This window comes from Hyposmocoma kahamanoa, unplaced genomic scaffold (genome assembly GCF_003589595.1).
Source record: "Hyposmocoma kahamanoa isolate Upper Pololo Valley unplaced genomic scaffold, ASM358959v1 296, whole genome shotgun sequence".
Taxonomy (NCBI): domain Eukaryota; kingdom Metazoa; phylum Arthropoda; class Insecta; order Lepidoptera; family Cosmopterigidae; genus Hyposmocoma; species Hyposmocoma kahamanoa.
In genome coordinates, this window is record NW_020653780.1 from 4,323,802 (window position 1) to 4,351,351 (window position 27,550).

The 27,550-nt window shown below is 35.9% G+C and overlaps 1 protein-coding gene across 10 annotated transcripts in view; it reads left to right on the forward strand.

The window, feature by feature from the left end:
- The window catches only part of LOC113229257 (protein lap4), an 89,885-nt gene that overhangs the window by 23,517 nt on the left and 38,818 nt on the right, over positions 1–27,550 (forward strand). For 9 of the 10 annotated variants that reach the window (XM_026462791.1, XM_026462793.1, XM_026462795.1 and 6 more), the window contains exons 4-12: positions 7,590–7,710; positions 7,878–8,170; positions 8,258–8,503; positions 9,192–9,361; positions 10,346–10,435; positions 11,776–11,885; positions 19,292–19,459; positions 20,220–20,345; positions 25,033–25,108. In XM_026462791.1, coding sequence (XP_026318576.1) covers positions 7,590–7,710; positions 7,878–8,170; positions 8,258–8,503; positions 9,192–9,361; positions 10,346–10,435; positions 11,776–11,885; positions 19,292–19,459; positions 20,220–20,345; positions 25,033–25,108 — 1,400 coding nt within the window. The remainder of the gene's footprint in view (positions 1–7,589; positions 7,711–7,877; positions 8,171–8,257; positions 8,504–9,191; positions 9,362–10,345; positions 10,436–11,775; positions 11,886–19,291; positions 19,460–20,219; positions 20,346–25,032; positions 25,109–27,550) is intronic. The other variant, XM_026462792.1, reaches the window with a different exon arrangement.

Sequence of the window (27,550 nt, forward strand, 5' to 3'; positions counted from 1 at the left end):
CACTATTGGTATGCAACGTCGTCATGAAGTAACGCCATGGGTAACACGTATACTAATGTTTACATTTACATGTAGCAATAAAAACACATCGTTATCATCATAATAAATTAAAATGATTGATTCGGTAATCCTGATTCAATGCAAGACCAAGACGAGACTAACCCGAGTTTTGGTCTAATGTCTTGGTCTCGCGTGAGCACACTTGTTCTTAGTCTTGTGGGAATATTGCACATTTAGTCTTGCAATTACTTATTGCTAACTGTCATGGTCTCACAAACAGTGACGATGAGGGTTGGTTCAGACTTTTATTTAGAACATCACTACAGAGTAGATTTCGGGTATACGGGTATAGTGGGGGCCAACCTAATGACAAAAAATTAAAACAATAACAATTTTACAATATTTTTACCATCGTATTAGTTGGTAACAATTTTAGGCCTATATATTAAACTCGCGCATAAGTTGAAAGGTGCTTACATATTTATTTGCTCGATTTTTGACATTTTTGATAGTTATTGTCGCTCGACGTGCTGGACGTGTGTGAGGTGTGCTTTGACGACCAATAGGCGCCTACAAATTTGCTCGATTTTTGTAGATTGTTATTGAGTCTGTCAGCTATTTGCTCGATTTTAGCAATCGATAAATATTAAGGATTAAATACAACACATTTTTGGGCATTTACGCCTAATTTAAAGTCCAGTGTCGATCGACAAAACATACACACATCAAAAAAAGTTTGCGATCACTTCGAAAAACTGAAATCTTTTTTGTTACTGTAGATTATATTATGATTTTTTCTTCTTTTTAGATTCTTTATTTAAAAATTAATTAGAACATAAAACAATGACCCCGTTCAATTGTTTTTTCATATAAAAAGGCTTTCAGTCCTAGCTTACGCTCATTCAGAAATCTGATTTAGTCAATTATAAGCGATTCAAGATATTTTTCGCGGAAAGTTGTGATTGAAAAAATGCCAAGAGGATTATCAGAGGTTTTACGAGCTAGAATAGTAATTTTGAGGGAAGAAGGATACACCACGAGAGTAATAGCACGCAGACTTGCTATATCCCAATCCTGTGTCGTGGCTACGTTGCAGAGGTATCACGGAATGGGGAATTTAGCTGACCGACCCTGCAGCGGTCGCCTAACTGTTTTGACAGCTGCCCAAAAGCGCTATATTAGATTGCTGGCAGCCCGTGATTCAACAATCAACGCCACTAAAATAAAAGCAGAAGTCAGGGCCGCCTCTGGGCTTGAAGTTAGCACGCAGACCGTTCGCAATTGCTTGCACCAGGCTGGATTACGAGCACGGAGGTCTTGGCGAGCTCCGCTCAATTCCCGGCAACGTCAACAACGAAGATTGCAGTGGGCTAGACTTCGGCAAAATGAAGAAGGTGAGGACGAAAACATTTGGCAAAACTGTTTCTTCGTTGACGAATCCCGAATCAGCACTCATCCAGATAACCGACGTGTCCGTGTCTGGAGAAGACCAGGCGACCGTGAAAGACAAAGAACTGCCACTGGAACAGTTCAGCAAGGCGGAAAATCGGTGTCCTTTTGGGGTGGCATTATGATTGGAGCTAGAACGCCTTTGATCCCGTATCGGGGCTTCATGACAGCAGACATGTACAAAGCAGTTGCTATTGATGATATCGTCAGACCATTCCGAGTAAACCATGGGCACCAATTTGTACTGGTCGATGATAATGCGCCCGCACATCGAGCTCAACGAGTCAATGCTGCTCTTCAAGAATACGATATCACACGATTAGACTGGCCTGCCGGCTCGCCCGACTTAAACCCAATAGAGCACGCGTGGGATGCTCTTAAACGAGCAGTATGGAACCGTGAGCCACGTCCCCAGACAGTTCCAGAGCTCAGGGAAGCCGCTATTGAAGAATGGGATAGGTTACCCCAGGAAATGCTGGATAACTTGATCCTCAGCATGCCCAGGAGGATCTTCGCATGTATTCGAGCCAGGGGAGGAGTTATTTTATATTGAATTCACACCTTTTAATAATAAATTGCTGTTTAAGTTTAATTAAACAGTCTTTTTCTTTCTATGAAATTTCTATCACTATTACATTATGATTAATGGCTCAATTTTTTAAAATAAATAATAAAAAATAGTTTTATATTTTAATTTCAAACAGGGTATTCCTATTTAAAGAAAGCATACAACATAGATTTTTTCTTGATCAAGTTAAATTTAAAGAATTATAGGAGCTTATGCTATTGATCGCAAACTTTTTTTGATGTGTGTACGGTGTCGATTTTCTGTTGCTTACACATTTACTCGTTTTGTTTAATCACACGTTTCGTACGTCAAAAAATCAAGTAAATTTGCAGGACTTTAATAAATGGCACTTTTTGGCAGCAGTAGAGCTTCTTGTGAGCTTCCCTGGATGAAAGAGTTCATCCAGGGAAGTCCAGTACTTCCACTTACCTATTTCTACCGCCAAGCAGTAATGTAAGCGTGCTGGTGAAATTACAGGCACATAGGGCTTGTCAACTTATGTCTCAGGGTGACGGGCGCATGCAGATGCAGCTGAGTGACACTGCAAATGTTATGTTATGTGTAGCTTAACATCAGGCGCACGAATTGTTCGTCCTGTCACTTATATAAAAAAGAAAAAAAAACTAGTCAGCGTTTGTCAGGGGTACAAAGTATGACCCATTCGAGAGAGCGCCGCACCTCTTGCGGCTCGGTTAGTTAGTTAGTTTTTCGATTGCCGGTGTATGTTATTGTTGGTAACTCGCTAAATGTGCTAGTCCTTGTTTTGTTTTTTGCATTGACTTACAAATTTTTTTGCCATACTTTTATCACTGTACTCATTATTTTATGCGAATTAAAAACTACTTACTCCTTTGTTGTTAGAAGAAGCCGTGGTTTTAGTACCGGTGTTGTAGAGCACGTCTATCTAGAGTAATACTAATTTGAAACCAAATACATCAATACTTAATGCCCATATATGACTTTGACGTAGCTGTGAGACACTAGAGTCTCGCAGACTCAGTCTTGTTCTTGCTCAAATCTTGCAAGGTCTGTTCTTTTGTGTTGGTCTTGGTCTTGCTACAAATAGATGGTGTTGCAAAAGTGCAAGAACAAGACCACAACTGCTACACCAAGATCGATTTTGGGCAATACATTTTACATTACTTATTAGCTTCTTTTTTTTATGCAAATATAAGTGCGCATTTGACCTCCATCTCACCTGATGGAAAGTGACGATGAGGTTGACGATGTAACATGCATACCTTAATAATGCCTATTCACTCTCGCCTTGAAGAGGTTCAAGTTATAGCTTTAGGGTCATAAAGTCCGCAGATAGGGAATCCACTATCTAGCCGCTCGCCATATACATGTGGAAGCGAAACACTTCGTGCGAATCGTCGAAATATCCACAACATAGGGATGGAACCCCAGCCTGCGTCTAGTCGCGATTGACACCGATTTATATCATATTTACACCGGGTTTTGTGCCACCAAATTTCGTACATATATTTAAAATCCCGTTTTTACCCAGAAATTACCTTGAAACTTTTACATTATCTAAATCCGAATTTCATAAATATTTACAACTTTCCCTACAAGTTTTCAGATCAAGTGATTTCCTTTGGAAGTGACCCATGAGACGTTCTTGGTTCCGTAGATTTTTCGTAACTGTTAATAATCATGACTTATGACATTATGTATCTTGTTTATTAAAAAATAAGGTATTTTATAATATTGCCCTTGCAGTGTAACATTTGGAAAAATTTACTTAGCTAAGTTAATAATGGCATAATTCTCCGAAAATATAGTCACGTGTAAGAGATAGAGCAACAGTAGAGCTCTTTGTGAAAGAGTTCGTCCAGGGAAGTTCTGTCGCTTTACCTATTTCAGCCACCAAGCAGAATGCGGTTTCGATTTTGAAGGGTGCGGATACTGGTGAGGTTACAGGCACATGGAACTTTTCAACTTGTGTCTCTAGGTGACAGGCGCAGCGGTAGTGCCCCTCAGATCTTTCCGATTTAAAGCTCTGAGCGGCACTGCAACTATTATGGACAGGCATGCCGCTTTCCATCAGGCGTACGACTTGTTTGTCCCGTCATTTGGTATCATAAAAAAAGATAGAATGATTGTAATGTAGTTTTAATAACGATCGAAATATGACGTGAGTATCGTTGGAATGTGGTTGGAAGATTGACCAAAATGGAGGTGCAAATGTTAAATATACACAGCTTTTTTGGAAAATGTAAAAAAGGGCAATTATACCTTTGTTGAACGGCATGAGCGACATTATGTTAGTTTAACAGTGTAAGACTTGGTGTATGTACAAAAATATTACCATATTTTTAAAGATTCGTGGAGGTATTTTTTTAGATTAAATAGCCTGGTATTTATAAGGTCCATAATAGTCCAGTTGGAAACATAATCTAATAATTTTTTTTAAGACATGTATTTTTCAAGCAAACATACAAATGTGTTAATTTATTGTTGTCGTGACTACGTATGTGGATGTATAATCTAAAACGCAAATGTAGTGTATATTGGCCTTTATATTTGTATCGCTTTCTACTATATATACGGAAACGAAATCAGCCCCCGTAGTATGGCTACGCGTGATAGTCGCGACGCGCGCGATAAAATTGTAATTAGCGCGCGTTATTGGCTGTCTCAATCAGATCTAATTTAGATAGCCAATAAGGCGCGTTTATTTCAATTTTATCGCGCGCGTCGCGACTATCATGCATAGCCATGCTACGGGGGAAGGTCCTACTCTAACGAGAATGACATAAAACAACACTGAGAGTCGTATTCCAGAACTCTACTCAATGCTCAAGTCAGGATCTGAGTATGATTTAAAGCACTAGAAATCATACTCAAATCCTTGCCATTAGGGTTGTATTTCCAGTGCTTGAAATCATACTCAAGTCTGCTCAAATCCTGACTTGAGCATTGAGTACAGTTCTAGAATACGACTCTTAGTGACGCAGTTTTATGAAAAGAAAATTGATAAAAACAAAGCGGCCGTTATTCTGCGGCGGCATCTATAACGCAACGGCAACGCTCCTATACGGCCTCTTATATTAAAAAAGACTAAAAATTCAACTTAAAATTCTTAGATGGTATAAATTAGTGTTATTTTTGATACAGTAAAAAGATCAATAAATTAGTTTCTTATCATTGCTTGACCTACATTAAGACTCCGTTTTTCGTTCGTGTAAAAGATGCTGCTTCATTGTAAACGGCATAGCACCTGCTGTTTTTATACGCGTTAATTAATGTGTTCCGTTACGATTTAATCGACAATTAAGTGTCGTCTTGTTTAAGTCTAAATGGTTTTTTTTTATTATTGACAATAAACCTACTTTCTGGTAGTAAGATATTTTTTTTTATTGTTGAGGTTTAATATTACCATAAATCACTTCAGAATCGGTATAAACTGGTTATTTTCAGAAATGGCCACCTAACACCAAACAACGCTCAGTATTAGTAATGCTACAATGATTAGTTTAAACAAGTTAGTCTGACTTGAATGATTCATTGCGATTATTGTATTTCGAGCGCTAAGTACTTTGACATCTGTTACGGAATGCGGCCTCAAGGCTCTAAACATGAGGCACTCACGGCGTATTATCAGTAAACAATACTGTTTTTACATAACACAATGGCGGCTTTACATATGCAACGCACACCTATACTTGCCTAATCATCTTTATGTATTCAACATTTTCTGTGCGTATGTTATTTCATGTCCACGACGAACATTTTTACTACAGATATTTGATACAGTAAAGTATAAATTTCAAAATTCATTAAATTTTGAAATTTTGAAAAAGTTCCGGGGCTTACTCAAAGTTATTGCGACAAATTGAACGTTTTGTTAAAATTCACTGAAGCAATCTCGTTTATCTTCCAATCTGTTCTATATTTTTTAAAATTAACGGGGGACCTTGAGCCCAATATATAAACCTTAAAAACCAACAATCTGCGCTTGATTCTAGAGCTTCTTATCAGTTACATGATTACGGGTATTCATATCGACACCTTTTCTATGTGTCGACTTGTTAGTGTTCATATAATCAACGGACAAGCCGAAAACAGTTTCAGAAATATTTATGTTTTAAAATTATGTACAGAAATGAAGTTACTATAAACAGTTTATAAAAACAATTATAATCTATAAGAGGATTCTTATTATTCACAAAACAAATATAACGAGATAAAGTACTCGTGTAGTTATTTGTAAAATGGCAACGTCGCATAACCAGTTTGATACAATTATTATAAAGGTAACTGGTAGAGGTAATGCGCCACGTTCCACGCAGTTTTTTTCTGTGGATGCTCTAGTCATGGAATGCGAACTGCTGCCAGTTAAACTTTTTATATGATTAGGTGAACAGGCTAAGACACTGTTTTAATTATGAAAACGATGTTTTGGTGTAAAAAAATTGCTAGATATCGTTTTTATATCATCATCATCATCATCAACCCATTTATACGTCAAACATTCCGGGCACAGTTCTCCTCTCAGATGAGGGTTAGGCCATAGTCCGTACGCTGAACAAATGCGGTTTGGGAACTTCACTGGTTTTCCAAGGGTTATGAACCTTCTTCGACGTGCAGGTTTCATCACGATGTTTTCGTTCACCAAGCTCATGGTAAATGAAACCATTTTGTATTATTAAGCTATATGTTTACTGTTTTATATTAATATATATTGTTTTTACAATATAGCTTAGTATTTTACGCCGTTGATTCAATTTGACATTCAATAAAATCACTATTCATTATGAGCCTTTACTTTTATGCTCTAAGCTAAACATTGCCCAATGTAAAGTCAATGTCATATATATATATATGTATATATATATATATATATATATATACACACACACAGTTAACGGGAATAAAGTCAGTGTCATAAGTCGTAACTTTTGTAATGTTCATATTCATGCGTTCGCTTCTAACGGAAGCTACCATTCATTCCGGTTAATAATCCTGTTTGAGCGAGAATATTCTGGAGCTTTCATTATTATTTGAAAATAAAAAATAAACCTTATACATTTATAATGATAATTCTTATGTTTATTCAACGATAATTTCGACCTACTGGAAAATTTATTTCTACGCAAGAGAGTATTATGCTTTTAATATACTTTCGCTTTACACCAGCCAACCCCTAAGTCAATAAGGAAAAATCTCGTTGCCAGAGCGAATGGGAAAGTAATTTGATATAAAAAAGTACGAGTAAGGCTTCTCTTTCCGGAGCAGTTTCGTAAATAAAACTTCATTTCTCTTCTTTAAACCACAATAACTAAATAAAAATTCTTGATTAGTGCGACTACATTTAGCACGGAATATTTTTGACTGATTTTTTTCTACTTTTAGACATGTAAACTCAGCAAATAGTTTTATTTAACCTTGCTGCATCGCTGCAGTTATGCGAAGAGTTAGTCTGCACAACAGTAATTTTATTGTGTTTCCACCTCGCTGACTTGTCTCATCAAATTGTTATGTCATACTATTTGAAGGTTGCACCGTGTGAAACATAGTGAATTTCTTGAGAAGTTTGTTAATAACATGGTGCCTCTATTTTCAGCTTGGTGTCTCTACAATCGTTGGAACTGAGAGAAAATCTGCTGAAGTCGTTGCCGGAGTCACTCAAGAATCTGACTAAGCTAGAACGATTGGATTTGGGTGATAATGAGATCGAAGAACTGGTAAGAATTCTCATGAATACTGACTGTTTATTATGTTACAAAAGTTTCTTTCTGTAATAACTGTGCTCCAATAATATCCAAGTTGCCTATAAAGTTGATAAAACTGTGAGAGGTATTATTTATCTACGAAAGCAAACCTTTTAACCCGATAACGTTGTTATTTTCAGCCGGGATTCATCGGAGAACTGCCAGCGCTCGAAGAACTGTGGTTGGACCACAACAAACTACAGTATTTGCCGCCGGAAATCGGCAATTTAAAGGCTTTAGTTTGTCTCGACGTCAGCGAAAACAAACTGGAGAAAATTCCAGAAGAAATCGGGGGCTTGTGCTCGCTGACTGACCTCCACCTCTCCCAAAACATGCTAGAAACGGTACCAAGAGGCACCGGTGATCTATCAAAGTTAGCTATACTGAAGTTGGACCAAAATAGATTACATACGTTAAATGAAAATGTAGGAAGGTTGGTAGACTGTTCGGCTTAAGATATTTAATTTTGTTAGTTTGTCTTACGCTATTTCTATCTTATTTTTCTATATCTCTGTTCCAGGTGTACAAATCTACAAGAGCTTATATTAACGGAGAATTTCTTAATGGAACTGCCCAAGTCGATAGGGAATCTCAATAAGTTGACCGTACTGAACGTAGATAGGAATTCATTGGCTGATATACCGGTGGAGATCGGGAACATGATGCTGCTCGGTGTTTTGAGCTTACGGGATAACAAGTTGACAAGACTGCCGAATGAGTTGGGCAACTGCAAATCACTGCACGTCTTAGATGTTAGTGGCAACAGGTAATTGTAGTTACTGGCCGGCTTTTTTAAATTTTCGTTTATTAAACATTCCCACATCAAATCACAATTCACCATATCGTCGGGGATAGTGCAAATCCGCGTATGTAGAAGTATAGGTAAAAAGCGCGTATCTGCATTATATCAGATTTCACAGGAGAGGGATTTAACGTTATTATTTTGTTATTTCAATGGCTATACTTTCATTTTTGCACAGTAAGAATTGAATTAAGTTATTTATTTGTTTTATTTTAATAACGACACACACACTCAACATAGTCCCGCACTAGTCAGTGGTCCCGGGTCGCGGGTGCCATGGACACACACATAGACAACCACAATTTACACCCAAACTCACGAGAGAAATAAATGTAGGCCATACGAATATTTCACCCGGCCCGAAATTCGAACCTGGGACCTCTGCGTGACAGTCCGGCATGGTAACCGTTCGGCCACGGAGGCAGTTGTCTACGGATTGATAACAATAGATACCCTAAAATCACGCTGATTTGGTTGCCATGATATTTACGCGAATTTATCGATTTGGCCACTAAATTAAAGAAATAGAAACTCATAATCAAACGCTAGTTACGCGTAATTATCTCTGACGATATCCTACTACTACCCGACATACTATCTACTATTTTTGAATATTATTGTGGCGTATTAAAAAAAACTATTGATATTCCAGGCTTCAGTACTTACCGTACACATTAGTAAACCTGGAATTAAAAGCGGTTTGGCTGTCAGAAAACCAGGCCCAGCCATTATTGACCTTCCAGACTGACCGCGACGAGATTACCGGCGAAAACGTTCTCACGTGCTTCCTGCTGCCACAGCTTAGCTATACACAGCAACCAGGTACGTATTTATCACATGTTGATATATTGCTTTTGGTGTTCTATGCAATTTCTTCTTACAATTTCTTTAGAATAGTGGCTGTACTGTTAATATTCATTTGCATTTTGAACGCGACAACTTTTCGTCCCATTACTATGCCTATACTGTTACTTGACTGTGGCCTTGACAGTGCGTACTTCTAATTTATACAAAGAAAAGGAGGAGAGGATGGAGGTCAAATGCGCATTTATTTTATATTAAAAAAAAAATATATTTTTTAAGGGCTAACCTTCGGTTAAATGATGATTACACACAATAAAGAAGAGAAAAAAAACATGATGATTGACGTAAATAAGCGATCTTGCAATATTAACCATACAGCCATTGTTTTTTGTATATTGGGATGAACGTATTTTGTTGTGGACGTGCCCTTTTTTTAAATTGTAATGTATATGCATAAACCTTTTCTCTATTTAGTATCTTCTTACTTTTTATTGCTCCAAGGACAGACTTAAAGATTTCATTCGGATTTCAAAGACAGTCGTAAACGTAAATCATAAGAATGTTATAAAAGTATAATGGCGTTGTAAATCTTCGCTTAGTGTGTATGCTGAATGTTTGTTTTAATGTCACTGTGAGCATATGGTGTAAACGTCCTTGCATATGCTTCTTGTGCTTTTCTGTTTAATTCTGCGACTTTTTTTGTGAATGTTCACATGCATCTTTAATGAAACCAAATAAAAATGTCCATGACATAATCCTTAGTAATACAACACTAATTTGGGTTCTCCAAAAAAAGTAGAGAATGTCAAATAGTCAAGATGCATTTAAATAATATTTCCTTCTTGTTTGCTAGTAAAGTACTAAACTTCTTGTGACGCATAGAAATCATATAGACTGCAAAAAAAAAAACTATGTATGCAGGTGAACAGTCGCAGATTAGTATTTTGTTTTTGCCGTGTACATACTAAATGCCACTTTTGAACACTTCTCACACACAAATAGAGCTGGAACACACTGCAGAGGTCGGCAGTGGACACTGGTTCAGGGATCACAGGTTTAATTCACAATCGCAGGAACTAGACAGAATCAGAGGTAAGGTTCGCTCATTTTCCTTTATCGTACAAGCTTACAATGCAAATAGGTCGCTGTAAATATCTTTATCACAGTGAATACGATGTTTTCAAAGGTTTTCGCTTGACGAGCTATGATTGTTTGAGCATAACTTTGCTCAAATAATCTTTCTTAGCTACATAAAACCAATATTCATATTGTTACGTATGTCGGCGGCAGGCAAGACTATGTCCATACCAGAACTTACTATTTTTCTCACATATTTCTTTTTTTACTCGCATCACATTTTTTTTAACGCTATTGAGTTGGAAATAGATGAATGCAATAACTTGAAATACTAGTGGCTAGGCCATATAACTCACTTGACTGACAAGCGATGGGTAAAATAGATTCCCATGTAATGTGTTGACCACTATGTGGATAGACCATTGAGCTAATATAAATTGTGGAGGTCGGTTAATTGCATGCGGCCTAAAGGCCCCCATACGGGAACGAGTTGTCAGATAGATCGAAACGACGAATCGATATTGTACGTTAATGTCGTTAACGATTTACTTGTAAGCCGGAGAGTATGGCGGTGGATCGATACAATTATAGTGACGATCGATCGAAACAAAGAATCGTCTGTATATATATTGGTGGGCCTAAAACCGTACGTTTTGGCGTTCTATTGATTTTCCAATGAATATGAACATTTGCTCAACAATAACACGTCATCATTTCGCACATGCTTTTTATTCATTATGATCAAGATATTTAATGCCAAACCTACACAATCTTAAGATAAGTGTTTGTAATTTAGACACAGAACATGAACATAGATAGCACACAATTCACGAATTTTGTGGTTCCACCTTTATTTATTTACCTACTATCTTTACATTTGAATGCACTGTATCATACTACACCTTTTTTGTATTTGCGATTGGTAGCGTTGTATATTCCTTTAAGGTTTGATAAGCTCTATATACAGCGGTCCTGTAGACACTTCTTAGAATCCGAATTTGAGTATTTGTAAACAAAATATTAATTGTTTTGCTACATATTTTGATGTCAATTGTTTGTCTAGTGTTGTATGTGTGTGTTACGGTCAATGCCACTTTCTCACTATTATTAACAAACTATACAATAGCCATACGCGATTTGATCACCCATTATAATGTAGTGTAACTTGGCTTGGGGCCAAACTTTACGAAATAACTGTTAAAAGTAGGCTTCGCTGCAACTGTTCAGCGTAGCTTCAAAGCCTGCCAAAAAAGTTATAACGTTCCAGACTGGAGATGCTCTACTTGTACAGTTCATTTTATTTCCTGAAACACTGCAGATGTGTCTGTAATAGTAAAGCAATTTTAATTTTGCAGAATCTTCGATACCCCGTGACCGGGACTCCGACAACGACGATTGGGAAGAAAAGGAGGCGTCTCGCACACACTCCGTCAAATTTACAGAAGAGATTCCCGAAGCGAAAGAGGTGAGCTTATGTTGTCATTTGTTCTATGGTGGTGCGGTGTCTGTAAGAACGTTCCCCAGATTTGCTTACAAGTCTTTACGCTGTGATGTACCAATATGCTTCCACAATGCTGGTGTGACGGCTAGAGATAAATGTAGGAAAGCAAACACATGGGTCAGAAAAAATGTACTCGAATGGTGTACAAGTCACAGAGCTTATTTAGCACTCAGTTCTCTTGTAGTAGCATTGGAGTAATATACTACGCACTATAAAAGGTAACTCTATTCGAGATACATTTTTTTAATATAAGTAATTGTGCACTAAATTGCGGTTATTTAGCAGTAATTATAATTTGTTTTTCCGGATTCAAATCGCGTATATTTGTTTTGTCAAACAAACCGACTTTTCCGGCTCTTTACAGGTCCTATGGTCACGGTTGACTGATGGGACCTGTAAAGGGCCGGAAACGTCGGTTTATTTGAAAAAAAAAAAAACAAATATACACGATTTAAATTCGGAAAAATAGTTTCATTTCCTATGTGTAACAATCGCGAAAACCTAAGAACTCAATAAATTATAATTTGTATTTATTGATTTTGATATTCATTGAAAAATTTATATTACAGTTATACATAAGCATTAATCTCCTGATCTTTTCTAAAATGTATATTATCGTAATGCTTTAATTTGCATGGAATCATTTATACATACATATATAAAATTCTAATGTTTTAGGATAAATCTAAAATTTAAAAAAAGTTTCTAGAATTTTCATGGTATCTTTTTAAGTCATATTTTGCTTAATATTGCGATATCAGTATTATTTAGTTATAAGAAAGCAAATTTTACACATTTTGTTTCTTTACTCGGATTTATTTAATAAAATCATATATTTTATTACTATTCTTTTATTTTTTGTTTTGCATTATTTCTTCTTAATCACTGTGTAAACATATTATGGCGTTTATTCTTCTTCTGACTTTTTTACGTAATTGACAGACTGATGTGAATACCACATGATTTTTGTCATTACAGAAATCCTTGTTATGATAATTACATTTTATTTCCTTTTTTGTTCCAAAAAGGTAATAATAATGTACCAGTGCACGAGTTTCTATTTAAAGCGGACATTGTACGTTTGAACCGTGTACTTACTATCGAATTCAGTAGTAGTAGAGCTCCTTGTGACAGAGTTCGTCCAGAGAAGTACTGCCAGCTTATAATCTGGGTATTACGGAGTTTTGGTATTGAAGCGTAAGGTTGCTCGTGAAATTACAGGCACATGGGACTTTCAACTTATGTCTCAGGGTGACGGGTGGAGTGACAGTGCCTCTCAAAGCTTTGCGATTTGAAGCTCTGAGCAGCACTGCAACAGGCGTGTCGCCTTCCACTAGGCGCACGACTTGTTCGTCCCATCGCTTGGTATCATAAAAAAAAAGAATAAATGCATGAATGCTCGTAAATTATATTTTTGAAACTGACACAACTTGTGATATTCAGCCTAGTGGTGGAAAAACACCTATCAATATCTGTTTTAAAACAATATTCACTTTGTACTTAAACTCAGTAAAGAACAATGGCGAAATCATTGTTTAAAGAATTCTTTAGCGTTTTCAAATGTCATAATTACAAGTTTGAATAAAATAAATTCGTTAAGTTTTTACAAATTATACTAAAGGTGTATCTAAGTCTGGAAATAAAATCATATTTAAAAGAAACTCGAATGACTAATTGTATGTAACCGAACTGATATCTACAACTGTCAGTTTCTTAGTTTCGTAAAGTGGAGCGATATCTAGCCGCCAAAAAAAGATTTTCATTACTTACGTATAGCTAGGTCCACATTACGTGAGTTCACGTAATATCAAACTTACTGATTCGACCGATTTGCAATAAAAGATTATTACTTATTACAAAAAGTAAGTAGGTAAGTATATCCTTCTCGAAATATGCCACGCAAACAACTTGTAACGCTGACAAAAAAGTTCCCGATATCGGGGATAGATGGCACGTTTAAGAAAAAATAAATTTAAGACCGGGTTACCAGTAATATATTAACTCAGTTTTCTTTTGTTATGGCTTGACTTCATGCTTTTTGACCATACAGTTATATGTATAGAATAATTTCCTCTGATCTGTCGTCACGTCACAAACCCACGGCACCATTCAGCTCCTATTAACTCTGTTTAAGGCTTCTGTAGTTTATTTTGATATAATAATACACAGAATATATTTTATTCAATTATACATTGTAAAACATAACCTCCAAAATTTCTAACTGGAATATCTTCAGTTCCGGGTTTCTCGGAATAGTAAACCCAAAAAATATGTTCTGGAATTCAAACTCTATATCTTTACATATTCTTCATAAACAGACGCATACAAGTTATGTCAACAAAAATTTATTTGCCAGTTGGCCATTGTTCTTTAAAAATCCAATTAAATTAATCAGTTACTTGTAAAAATATTATTCAAAATACACCCCTTGCTGGAGCACACCAACAGAATCGAGGAACGTAAAGCCATACCTTCTCCATCTAGTTTTCAAAATGAATTTAAAAGTAGAAAAATGATGGTGTATTAATGCAATATGTTTCGCCTAAAATGTATGTGTCCCGCGTAATGTCCATTGTACCCATTGTAGGGACTAGTGGAATAGGCCCAGTGTTACTGTACCTATTTAATTGTTCGGTAAGACAATCTCCATTATTTTATAGGAATTTTCACGCATCAATATGATGGTGATATAAAAATAATAATTACCAGGTATTACCGTAATCATACTATACCATTTGGTTCGATCATGCGTACACGCTCCGATCTATCGATTACGATCAGAAATATAGAATATGCCACCAATAATTTAATTAATTTGACTATTTTAATACAATTGGTGAATTGCTTACGAAATAATAATATTCGTGTAATATGAATTCGCTCGGGGGCACTTCCCAGTATTCTGGGAAGTGCCCCAGAGCTCCAGACCAGAATCAATTTAGAAAAGTTCATTTCCAAACTAGTCCTACAGCAAATTGAACCCGGGACCTCCTCATTCAACATCCAGTGCAAACCGTGGAGCCACCGAGACAGTCATAAGATTAATAATAAGTTTTAAATAGCCTTGTATGTGGTCCTAGTGCGGGTAAAAGATAAACATTAAAAAATATGTTAAATCTCACATGACAGATACTTTCTAAACTTTGGTCTTTGGACCCAATGATATTATTGTTTATTTATGCTCATAGTTTGGACCTGTTTGTTTACGAAAATTGACGACTATGAAACTTTGACTTTAGAAAATAATTCTGTCCACTTGTGACATTTCACAAGCAATTTTTTGTTTAACCATTGATAAGATAAAGTAATATTCCGGAAGAGTACAAAATTATAAAACACACAAATGAAATAATTTATTAGACAGTTTGTAATTTCTTTATTTTCTAATTTGTGTAAATAACACTTTGAAGCGGGGTTCGAAATTATCAAGATATTTATTTTCTTTGAAAATTATCATAACAATTATCTGATATAATATATTTTGTATATATCCGATAATTTATCCATCCATCAGTTAGAAAACTAAATAAAACTTTCTGAAAATTTGTAAGTTACTTTGTGGTACAATAAAGTGTTTAAATAAATAAACACGAAGAAAAATGTTTGGGAAAACAGTTTGGTTTGCAACATTTTTAGATTGAAGTTTGATACGTTTGGATACGTCTGATACAAACACATGGCACGACATTGCTAGCGGCAGCATTTCGTTGTTCCAATATAAGTTATCATTATTATGATCACTTCGAAACCTGCTTTGAAGTATAATCTAAGTTGATATTTGGTATCCAACGTTGCGTTTCCAAATTCTGTTCTCTGAAAAGTTCTCACACTTATATTAGTAGTTAAATAAAAGTGACGGTATTGAAAAGTGATAATAAAATAGAGTTAGAATAGCAGTAGAAACCTTTTGCAGTTTATTATTGTAGGCTGACATTTTGGTTGTTGCCCTAAGACAAAAACACATCCTGCAGCTATTAACATACACTACTAGATTATTATTAACTGGTGTATATTGCAAGGATATATTTAACAAAACGATGAGCATTGCGGTTTGCCATCAGGGGTTGTTTGGTTTCAAGGTGACGTCAATTCAGGAGGACGAGGACGCGACACCATCTGAATCCTCAGCGCCGTCCTTGCTAGGGCTGCGACGCCCTATAAACGTAGTCCGCAAGCTAGTCGCCACACAGCGGAGGAGCTCCCTACAACGGCTCTCCTCCTCTATTACTAACCTCGCGGAGGTATGCGCTATCTTTTGGATACAATCACAAGTTAAAAATATTTACCTTACGTGTTATCCACCGTTAAATAATAACTAAATTTAGCTTATTTACTGTGATGGTGGTTTCAGTAGTGGGTGTGTACCTACCTATTACATTCCCTGGTATTTAAGTAGAGATTGCAAACCAACTTCAACACTGACCCAACTCAAAAATAGTACATAAGTAAAAAAGTATTTTTTCCTATTTTTACCTAAATTAAAGAAGTATCTGCATGCGCCCATAAAAAAAGATTTTTATCTTGCGAAAAGACTGTTGAAAATGGTTTACGATGTAATCACAAAATACAGTTTTTAGCGAAGGAACTGTATAAATAATACACCATGAATTGTTATATAATGTATTCCTTGCCCAAGATAAATTATTGGCTGTACTTGACTTCGCTTTTAACTTTTTAAAATCAATTCCTCAGATTCCAGATTTTTTCGTTGTTACTTTTTACGATTCGAACAGTGATGAACCATCAATTTAAACTGTAAATATACTATGAAAAAAACACACTGTTTTGCTGAAATTAGCTTTGCACCTTATCTCTGTTAAGTCATGCAAACTAAGAGCAGTGTTCACGGTAATGTCTTAATGAAAACAAACAGTAGATAACAGATAACACGGATAATAAACTCCGTTTTGAAATGTGGAAAATATTTTGGATTTACATATCTTTCGAGGGCGCGATATTACATGAATTTGATTTAGTAAATAAAAGCATTGTGTAATTGTGATTGCATCCAAGAGCATTCGTACGCCTTGCTCTCCGCATTTAAGAGTTTGATTAGACTAGTTTTTGTTTCGCTGAACGTAGAATAATGCAGTGTATATAGATAGCATATTTGTTTTTAATTTTAACTATGTAATAAAATTTATCTGGCCCTAATACACTGACATGCGTACATACTTACACAATAATCACATCTTTATTCCCGTTCAGGCATGGTCTAAAGACCAATGCACGAATATCTTAGTTACCTTGCACAGTTTTTATCTGAAACAGTATAACAACAGAATAACATGCATAATGTATCTTCTTGCCTTTTTACTCCGCGTACAATTTCACAAACTAAAATAATATATATTTAAGAAATATATATCGTACAATATAAATGGTTATGTTAATTAGGCCTGGCTCAAAATATATTTTCAGAGAAATACGGGGTAAATAAGGTAAAGAAAATCTTTTTGTCCATTACAAAAATAATAAAATTAATATAGATGTGGAATTATTTGCTGTAACTCTTGCTTTGTTTTGATTTTCTTTATAAAATCGAAGCTTTCAAAAAGAAAATAATGCAAATTGTACCTTGTGTCTTGCACGTAGTGTCGAATCTCTCACAATTTGAGTTACACTGGTAGATTAGACAAGCACATCGTTATGTTACCCCAGCGCAAATGCGTGTGATGTGATATCATGGGGCATTGAATCATCCACCTCTTGACTTAACGAACATGCTCTTAATTTATTAGGTTAAGTGACAATTATTATACTCTTGATCTTAATGCTATGTCTGTTTTGGGGTTTCGCGTTTTCTTATAACGAATAATGTTAGCATTTTTGATCTGTTTCAAAAGCATTGCATTTGTATTCCGTGTATGTTATTTTCGCTTGTTTATTTATGTGATATGGCAATTATGGGTACTCTTTTGTTGTAGTGTTTAGTGTTTGAAACATACGTTTCTTAACACTTTTTACTTTGTAAGGTGGAATGTCGATTCCCTGCCGAAACGCAACAGTCTTTCTGAACTTTTTTTCACAGTTCTGCATATTTGCGAGCGCAATTTTTTGCAGTTGTATCCTTCCCCTTAGACCTAACATGGTTACCTTTGACTTAATCTCTCTCTGGTCACTGACCGAAATTAAAAATTTGACTTTTACCACGACTTGTAGAATTGTATTGTACAAGCCTACCGCTTAACTTGAGTTGGTTCCTGAGGTAGTTGCGCGGTGCGGGAGGAGTGACAGTTTACGTAACAGTTATGTCGCGCTGCACACGGTATAACTTCAACAAGATTTTTCTGACGATATTTAATAACAAGTTCATTAAAGAAAATCAATGAAATAGTTTTTTTAGTATTATTATTTCACATAACAACAATTGACTAATTTGGTTGGCATTTTTTTCAATCAAATAACTATCGAGTATCATCAGAAAAATCTTGTTGAAGTTATCCCGTGTGCAGCGCGACATAACTTTTACGTAAACTGTCACTCAGGAACGTACCTTAGGAACCGAATCAGTTAAGCTATAGGCCTATACTAATAGTTTACAATTTCATGCCTATCGGTCGAGGAACGGCCAAGTTATTCCGTTTGTAGATTATGCAATTTCAGTAGATGCCACGAAAGCCATACTCGTTGTGTTCAATCAATAAGTTGAAGTTTATTTTTTACGCGTTATAAAATACGGAGTTATTCTTTAGCTTCTAAGTTATGTAACTTTGACATGTGTATGGAACCATCATAATTAGGTACATAGGTGATAGACACAGCCCACACACTTACACGTATAAGTTGTATGTTTCGTCTATGTTTATTGAGACGTAGTACGAAGAGTTTTTTCGACTTTATATACTTACTAGGACATCTTGTAGAATTGACAATCTTTTTGATTTGAGTAGCTTGACGTATCGAAAAATTTGTAAATTTACTTTATTAAACATTAACTTATTATTATAAGCACTATTTTATATTTTTTACTAATAAAAAGCACATTTATTTCTTTTAGAAAATGTAAAATGCTTCTGCAATATCTCATTTAATGTATGAACATTTTTTTAGATTTTTGAAGTTCTATTTTAAATTTAATAATAACGAAGCATGCGCATGTATTTTTGATGTATCAAGACGTACATAAAATAAAATTTTGTTATAGTCCGATAAGGATCATTCGAATGTGTTGCATTTTATAGTAACTTCAAATAAATTGTCATAAATCAGTAAAAGACTTGTGCTATCGAGATCTAATATTGATGAGTAAGCTGATTAGATACACGAGATAATTTATATGATGCGACTTTCGTTATGGTCCTTGTTCTAGAAATTTTTAGATTCTTCTTTACACTGTGTCAATAGACTAATATATTTTGTCTTCACAGACTCCGTTCGTCCGTCAAAACACGCCACATCCAAAGGAGCTTAAGGCCAAGGCACATAAGCTGCTCGCCGGTCGCTCGCCTGAGACCGTCACGCAGAAAGAAACGCCTACTACTAACGGTCTACCGCTGTCGCCGCCTGTGCCTACACCTGCTATGGAACCACCTAGAGTGAGTCACTATTAGATTGAGAATAGTACCTTAGATCAGAATTGTCTGGCTTAAGAGTCGATACATCCTCAAATGGCTTAGTTTGATTCCACATAACAGTGAAAATGTTGAATCAATCACTTTGGAAAAAATGTAAAGCAAAATTGAGGATATACACTAATTAGTATACGGTGCGAAAAGACGATTCCTAAAAATTTTCACGATAGAAAAAAAAACAAACTTACCTCAAAATTTTTTAAGAAAGCCGCTGTACTCAACAGGTACTTTACATATACCAATTTTTTTTTTCATATCAACTGAACTAAATAGAACACGCATAGTATACGATGTACATTTTTCAAATGACTTTAATTTCGTTTGTAAAAAAATTAATTCTGAAATAAAGTGTCCCTGCCGCTGGACACGCGCAATGGAACCGATTCAGTACGGGAAAAACTTTAATTCGAGCTGAGGTAGTATCGACTCTTAAGTAGACAAATTACTCGCTTATATAATCTGATCTTTTCTATCTAGTGTACCCCAGATTACTCTAGTACTGATTCACCTAGTTTGAAACTGGTCAAATAACTCGCTTGCCTGTCTAAATAACACCGTGAAGTTCTAAAACAGAGTAGATTTTTAGCATTGATACTCATTAAATTAGGCGAGACGCGGAGTAGGTTCTATACAACGCTGTGCCGCTATAAAAAAACCGAGTTTTTGTCTTGTGTTTAATATTATGAAAAAAAAATGGACATAAACAGAAAAAAATTGTCCCCAGCCGGTATTCATCCCACCGCCTCCACCCGAAATTACGAAAGAGGAAGAAAGCGATCGGGAAACCAACCACGATAGAGAGTCGTCAGACGCCGAAAACGACGAGAATGAAGATTCTGAGGAATTAGAGGTATTGTACTTTTAGCTAACAAAAGTAGATCAGAACTTTTACCACGGAACCCTGATGCCGACTCCTAACAATAATTTGGAATATTATACACATAACATCACTTATAAGCTCGTAATTGCGATAATCATTGTAAGCCTATGTTTAGGTGACAAGAGTTAAGCTTATGATATGGGGCGTTTACAAATAAGAGTTGAACCCCACTTATAGCAGTCTACAACCGTGCTGATGACAATTCATGTAAAACACATGTTTAGTACGGACGCGGTGCTGTTGCGCGCTGTCTGGTGTGGTGTAACCGTAATTTGTACTGGGAAATAATTGCATTCGTCTGAACTTAGTGTTGAAGTCAATGGAATTCACAAACCAGCTATATCTAATGCTGGTGTTCTGAATTATGATAGGAATCGGTTTTTTGGCGTCACAATTAGAGTTATTGTATGGAAAGCTTATTAAACGATCGATATGAAATGCGACAAAGTATTTTCCTCGAGATTTTGGTTTTAGTTATTATAGGGGTATGTTTAAATTAATGGCACGGTTTTAAGTGCATCGTTTGCAATAAACATGAAATATTTCTGTTTTAAATGCAGGTACTTAAATACAACTACTCTCAAATGCTTTATTATTATTAGAGAAAACGGTGCTTTTCATTTAGTCGATGCAAATGATGAACATAAAACTATGTTTGAATGAACACTTTTAATAAATCAATACAGTAGTCTGTGTAATATAGTGATTGTTATAACTTCACGGAAACATAACATAGAAATTTAATAAAGTAACAAGTTAGGTAATTATTTTCATTTCTGTATGGCTAAGTTTGGAGGCGTTTAGAAATTGATTCTAATACATTTTATCCGTCATTTGAGTTTACTTGCAGTATTAAACTTCTGTTTTTTTTTTTTGGTATCGTTATTTTGTATTATTTCTCATTTTGTAAATAAGTAAATCAAATAGTATAAATTTGTTCTTCCATCACTTTCAAGTAGGCTCAAAAATATTATTCGGGTTGGGTTTTCCAAGAAGATTATGTTATAATAATGCACACATCAATACAACCGTACAGTCACAAATGAAACTTAATTACCTACTATGCAAGTTAATTGATCTTATCTCTAACATTAGTGAACTGCGGGGGTCGTTGCAATACGTATGGGATGATTGATCAGTGCACTATTGCACTTGGGAATTGTTGGCTAACGCTTATGGTGCGGGTAGCGGGGTAGCGGCGGGGAGGGAGGGGCGCGACGCGTGGTGTGGCGTGCGGGGGTGGCTGAGCGCGGCGGGGCAACGGGGGCGGGGGCGGGAGGACGCCTACACCGCCGCGATACGCCGCACCACCTCAAGAACAAGAGAATCAACCAGATCGACGCCGGTCGCGCCAGGGATCTCATCGCCCAGGTGCCGCACCCGCATGCATGATTGTCACTATACTTACATTTACTTACCTGTAACCTTGTAGCTGTCTAGTGCAGTAGCATTTGGGTACATTATTTGTCAGTAAGGTGAAATTGGCATTTTGGTAACTGTAAATTAAAGGTCAATATGAGATTCGAAAAGTCTGCAAATACTCTCGACTCTTTACAATATAAAGTTTTGTAAATTTGAAATCATGCATATTCTGTTACCAAAATGACGTGTTTTGGCATTTTATCACTATTGACAATGAGTCATTTAATAGTGTTTTCACTGTTGTTACTTTGCAATCTTTACAATTATTATTAAATGACGTCACGCTCTCTGTGATCTAAGTTGGAATTGATATTTCCATACTTGAGCCAATAGCTTCAAGTTAAATGAGTACATTAATTTCTACAATGTGTAATGTAATATCGCACCCCCAACAATTGGGGAACTTATAATGTATTAAAATAATAAATAAATAAAATGTAAAAAACTTACATTATTTTTATACATATTTTCTTCTTCTTTTTGCTTGTTTGCGGTGCCAGTTTTGGATTTCGCCAGTATCGAGTTTTCCGCTAATCTGACAAAAATAAAATTTGATTGACAAGCTAAACGTTAATACTTGTTGTATCATTGTTTAACGCCTAATTAATTTCATATAAAATAAATAAAATATTTCATTTCGTTGTCGTGATATGGAACGTTCTCTTAAGTATGACACTACTTGTATCAGGAGGTCTCGCACCTCTGTAATTAGTAGGTATAGGTATAATATAATTACAATTATATTTTTATGTCACTATGTTGTATGCCTCTTGTTTTCACATACTTTTTCATAACGTCGGTGTGGTAGTAAGGACGAAAGTGCCACTTCAAAAGATTTTTCAGGGGAATTTGTTTTAGTTTTTCATGTCTGTTTTAAAGTATTTACGTCCTGTTTTAAATTCGATTTTGAAACTGAAACTTAATTAAAACCAAAATTGAATTCTAAAACAATTTAAATATTTTAAAACAGCCATTAAAACCTAAAACATGCTCCCCTGAAAAATTTTTCGCAATTGCACTTTCTCCCTTTCTATTAAAACCGACGTTATGCGGATGTATATTTATATTGTAGCGCATGTAAACCGTAAATTTTACACGTGGCATCAATTAAATATGTGATAATGGCTCCACTCTTCATTGATGGGTATTATTTCCGCAAAGTCCGCAAAGTTCACAGGTCACGCATGCGCCCGCGTCGATGTGTCACTCAGAATGGACGAGAAAGTCAATGTCATCGCCTAACCTCCTCATAAAACAAAAGACGCAGCCTTGCTCTCTCTTGACTTTTATTAATGTCACACATTTACACCTTATAGAAAATTTAATTATTGTGTCGTATTCATGTTCCGGGACTTTTTTTTTTATTTAGTACTTTTAATCATTACTAAAAGTCGTGCATTTAGGACAGTAAACTTATTTGTTTGTCAACTGATATCTTTGTTTTATTATTGGACAAACTAGTGTTTATTACAAAAACGTTTGAGTTTCTCATTTTAATTAATATTCTTTGTTTGAATGTAAAATACTTTGACCTCTGATAATATTGTCTATAATCATACAATTTTGTGAAGAATGCAAAGTAACATTAATCTAGTTGTGTACGTCTGGTATCCATTTAGGAAGTAGTGGTTTTGGTGCCGTTTCTTCCTTGTTGTACTTGTTCTATTCTATATTATTAATAAAGTCATCAATCGGTTGCTGTCATTATTATCATTATAAACATGTAAAAGAAAGCTGCATAAGTATTTTTATTCCATAATAAATTATATTATGAATTATCGATTTTCATTCATTCATTCTAGTCTTGCATGATTAATTGTGTTATAGGCTGCTTGTTAAGAGTTGGTTATTAAAGTAGCATTGATTGTTGTTTCCGTAAGCATATTACATGTCTTCGTTCATTTATTTTCTCCCTACATTTGCTAAGTATAAACGTGAACAGAGCTTTCACATTGTACTATCTCGCTCCTCCATTTCTGTAAATGTCAGTTTGTGTCCGGAATTATTTCCTGTTATTTGTACCACTGTCACATCCTCGTTGCCTTGTTTTGACTCCGAAACGTGTAACAAATATCTCACAGCCTTCAGGTAACAAGGCTTACACAGGTTGTGGTTTTGAGTGTAATTAAATAACCGTCATTAGTGGTGGTGGAAACTCGTTATTTATAAAATAATTACTACTTTTCTCTCTCTATAACCAATTTTGTTCATCGCAACTGCTAGGAAAGATAAAGCTAAAATTACAAACAAAACGAATAATTATTTCAGGTACAATACAGTAATTAAACATAGAAAATGAAAATAAACTAAGATATTCATCAGACGCTATTCATCACGATGGTATCTATATCACGCGAAAGGGTAAAAGCTGACGCGCAGTCCGCATCGAAATTTCTTGTTCGCTGTTTGAATAGCAGAAACAATAGAGTCGTGAGATCTGCTTCACATCGCACACAGCCTGTGAATATTGCCATACAACGATAGGCCTGTGTTCGCACCTCTTTATGGTCTTTAGGTAGTTTCATATCGTCCTTTGTTGTGACTACACGCAGTAGAGATCATGGTATCATGGTTTGTGCTATGCAAGCGTTGGTGGATTTCGAAAAAACCGCGTGAAGTTTGTAAATCCGTTGTAAATCTCCTGACGAATGGTAGAGATTCAGTCGGCACGACCAAACCGTGGGTAATTGTTGGAATACTCCGTCTGTTCCGGGCTGGTGCACGCGGGCCCTCGACCACGACGTTCGCGTAGACCCTCCGCGTGCCTCGCAGAAATGTCAGACTTGCACCGCTCGCGCTCCTCCCGTAACAATGCTTTTTGTACCGCGATTAATCGATAAGTGAAGTGCCGCTTTCTTAGTATTAGTGTCGTGTTAAATAAATCTGTAATACACGTCGTCCAGTTTTCAAAGTGCTCTTTATCAGCATTTATTAAAATGAGGTGCTTGAAAGCGGCAGGAGGATGGCTCGCTCGGGTGAGATGCCTATGCAAGATAAAGAGACATTCGACCATGATTTCAATTTAGATTCAACTGTATTTTGTTTGGCTTGCCTCGCTTGTGTATCATGATACAAATTACCATTTACTATGTAGTATATCGTGACATTCTAAACATTTTTTACTGGCTGTGACCGATGTAGCTCGAGATTTTGTTAGCCCGGATTTTTAAATTGCATGCCGATTTTTCTCGTGCTTGTGTGATGGCAGTATTTTGAAATGTTTATTCTCTTGCAGGCCATAAAGAAACGGGAGCAACAGGAAGAATTGAAGACTGATGACGAGGAACGACGATCGGATGATATTCCTGATGGTAAGTGTTAATTGTTTTATATCGTGTTAAGGATATCTCTTTCGTGACGTTTAGCAGTAAGGAGACAGTTATTTGTGCACTGTAATATTGGTAGTGCACGCTCTACCTGTAAGATAGTGGTGGGTTGCGACATTATTTTACGCGTTCGTGACCACATTTGGTCGTCTCACGATCACGAGTTGGGATTGAACGGAACCCGGCCGTCACTCTCGCGTCACTTCGCACAAAAGGCCTATTGCCTTAAGTTTGTGTGAGAAATGCAGCTTACGTGCGTGACTTTCAAACTTTATTTCGAACTATCGCAAAAAATATGTTTACATAGCGACGTTATGTTATGGAGCTCACGTTCTCGCACGACCCAGTGCTTCACACTCGAATCGATTGAACAAAAAATTGATTGGACGAATTTTCAATGTGCCTGCTGCTGTAGACTAGGCAATGTATTACTCGCGCTCATTCTCATTGTTGTACAAACTTGCTATCGCTACGTTATCAGCTTATCTCCGCACTCCGCGTGCCATTTCGTTCGGCTAACTCGAAACCCTTCAGTGTTTCCCTTACACGGGTTGGGTTTGCACTGAATTCTATCAATAATATTCGTAATTATTAACTTTCTCCTCTAATTTCTTATTTCGACGTGTATTTATTGTTCACACGTAAATTTTGTTATCATTTTTGTGATTACGCAAGGAAATAATAACAAGTTGTGAGTAAAGTGCGTGACTCAGAACGGAACAAAACCTTATTGGGAAGAAGATTAGCTATCGTGACTTGTGTTGAAGGGTATCAAATTGTTCGAATATTTCAAATATTTCGTTGATTTCTTTGTTTCGTCAAGTCTTGAAGTAGCGGATGTTATTTTGTGTGGACAGTATAATTAGGTGATATTAATCATTATTCAACTACTGCTTTATCTCATGCTTGGTTAATGTGAGTTACACAGTTCGTCTAATTAACATATCTTTAGATATATTCGTATTGTTACAAACCTCGCGCTTCGTCAGCCATTGTAACCATTTGAAGGTCACGTAGTTATTGTTATGTCGTTACCGCAAATATTATTCACACCACCTGTACCACTCCTCGTCTTGCTGTACTCGATAATAATTTTGTAATTTCTGATTTGCTCTATTTCATGAAAATTGCAGCTATATACCCTGCATTTATATGCACGTACTTTCTCTCTGACTTAACCGCAAACTGTTGTAAATTGTTTGACACCTAGCATTACCATAAACTTTTTTTTCTTCGTTTAAAATGCTCTTTTCCCAGTAAGTTAAAGGAAGTGATGTCTTAATTATTGTGGTCCTGTTCAAATATCTAGCAGGGTGTTGACCCAAGACCGTTTACGTACCTGGGTGGCTACGTTCTAGTTGTCTATTCGTTGGCTATATAGATAATAGTTCTCTGTTTGATATAAAACTGTAACAAGTTTCTTAACTCGCTCCGCGTACAAACATTTACATTTTACGCCCATCTGATATGCGATAAAATGCGTACAATGAAACTACTTGGTGAATAAGACTATTCCTCCACTGTGTTGTCTTCGGCGATACCTTACAAGCTTATTGTTTTACTTAATAATCTCATTAGTTGTGATTTTATTTGAAAGCCTTTCTTCCGGTAGTGTTATATCTTTACGCTCGCTTGTGTGGACTAGCACTTTTCTTCATTGTACCGCCACACTTAAGCAATTTTACCGAATCAATTGCAGCACACAATAAAATTACAATAATTTTGTTTAATGAGTCTAGATCACTCTCGTTGTTAGCTATCATTACGAAATGTACGTACAAACCGGTATTGTATACATGTTTCAAAATTTACATAGACGCATGTAAAATAATATGTCCTTGACACAGTGCTTCCCTTTGGAAATTCAATACTTATATGCAAGGTGAATCACACTTGTTGCCTAAAATACATAGTATCTCCGGTAAACGTGTACACCATACATAAAAACACAATTAACATACAATATGCTCACTCGGGACGAAATCACTGGGACTCCGCCTTTAGAGTATAATATTTGTGGTATTCGTTACATACTTGTCTGCGATACGAGTTGAGTTATTGAACTGACGTTATCTTATCTGCTGCCTATAATTATAGCGATTCTATCAGGTCTCAGTTGCGCACAGTGTTCTAGCTAGTATTGATGTGTCTTTAGAAATTATAAATATAGTGCAATTCTTACAGCTCTTAAGTAAATTTGATTTTTTTAGTTTAGTATATTAAACTGCGTAGAGCGTGGTCATATTCCGTTTTGAATTTCATTTATAACTGTCATTGCTTGTGTTGGCAGACTTCAGTTTTCGTTTGCCTAAAGGTTATTTTGACAATGTTCTGCATATCCGATTTAGATATTGGTATTTTTGTAAGCGGATAATCGGGTTTTACAGATGGTTGATTACGTTTTATTATTTTGTGACATTTACTATA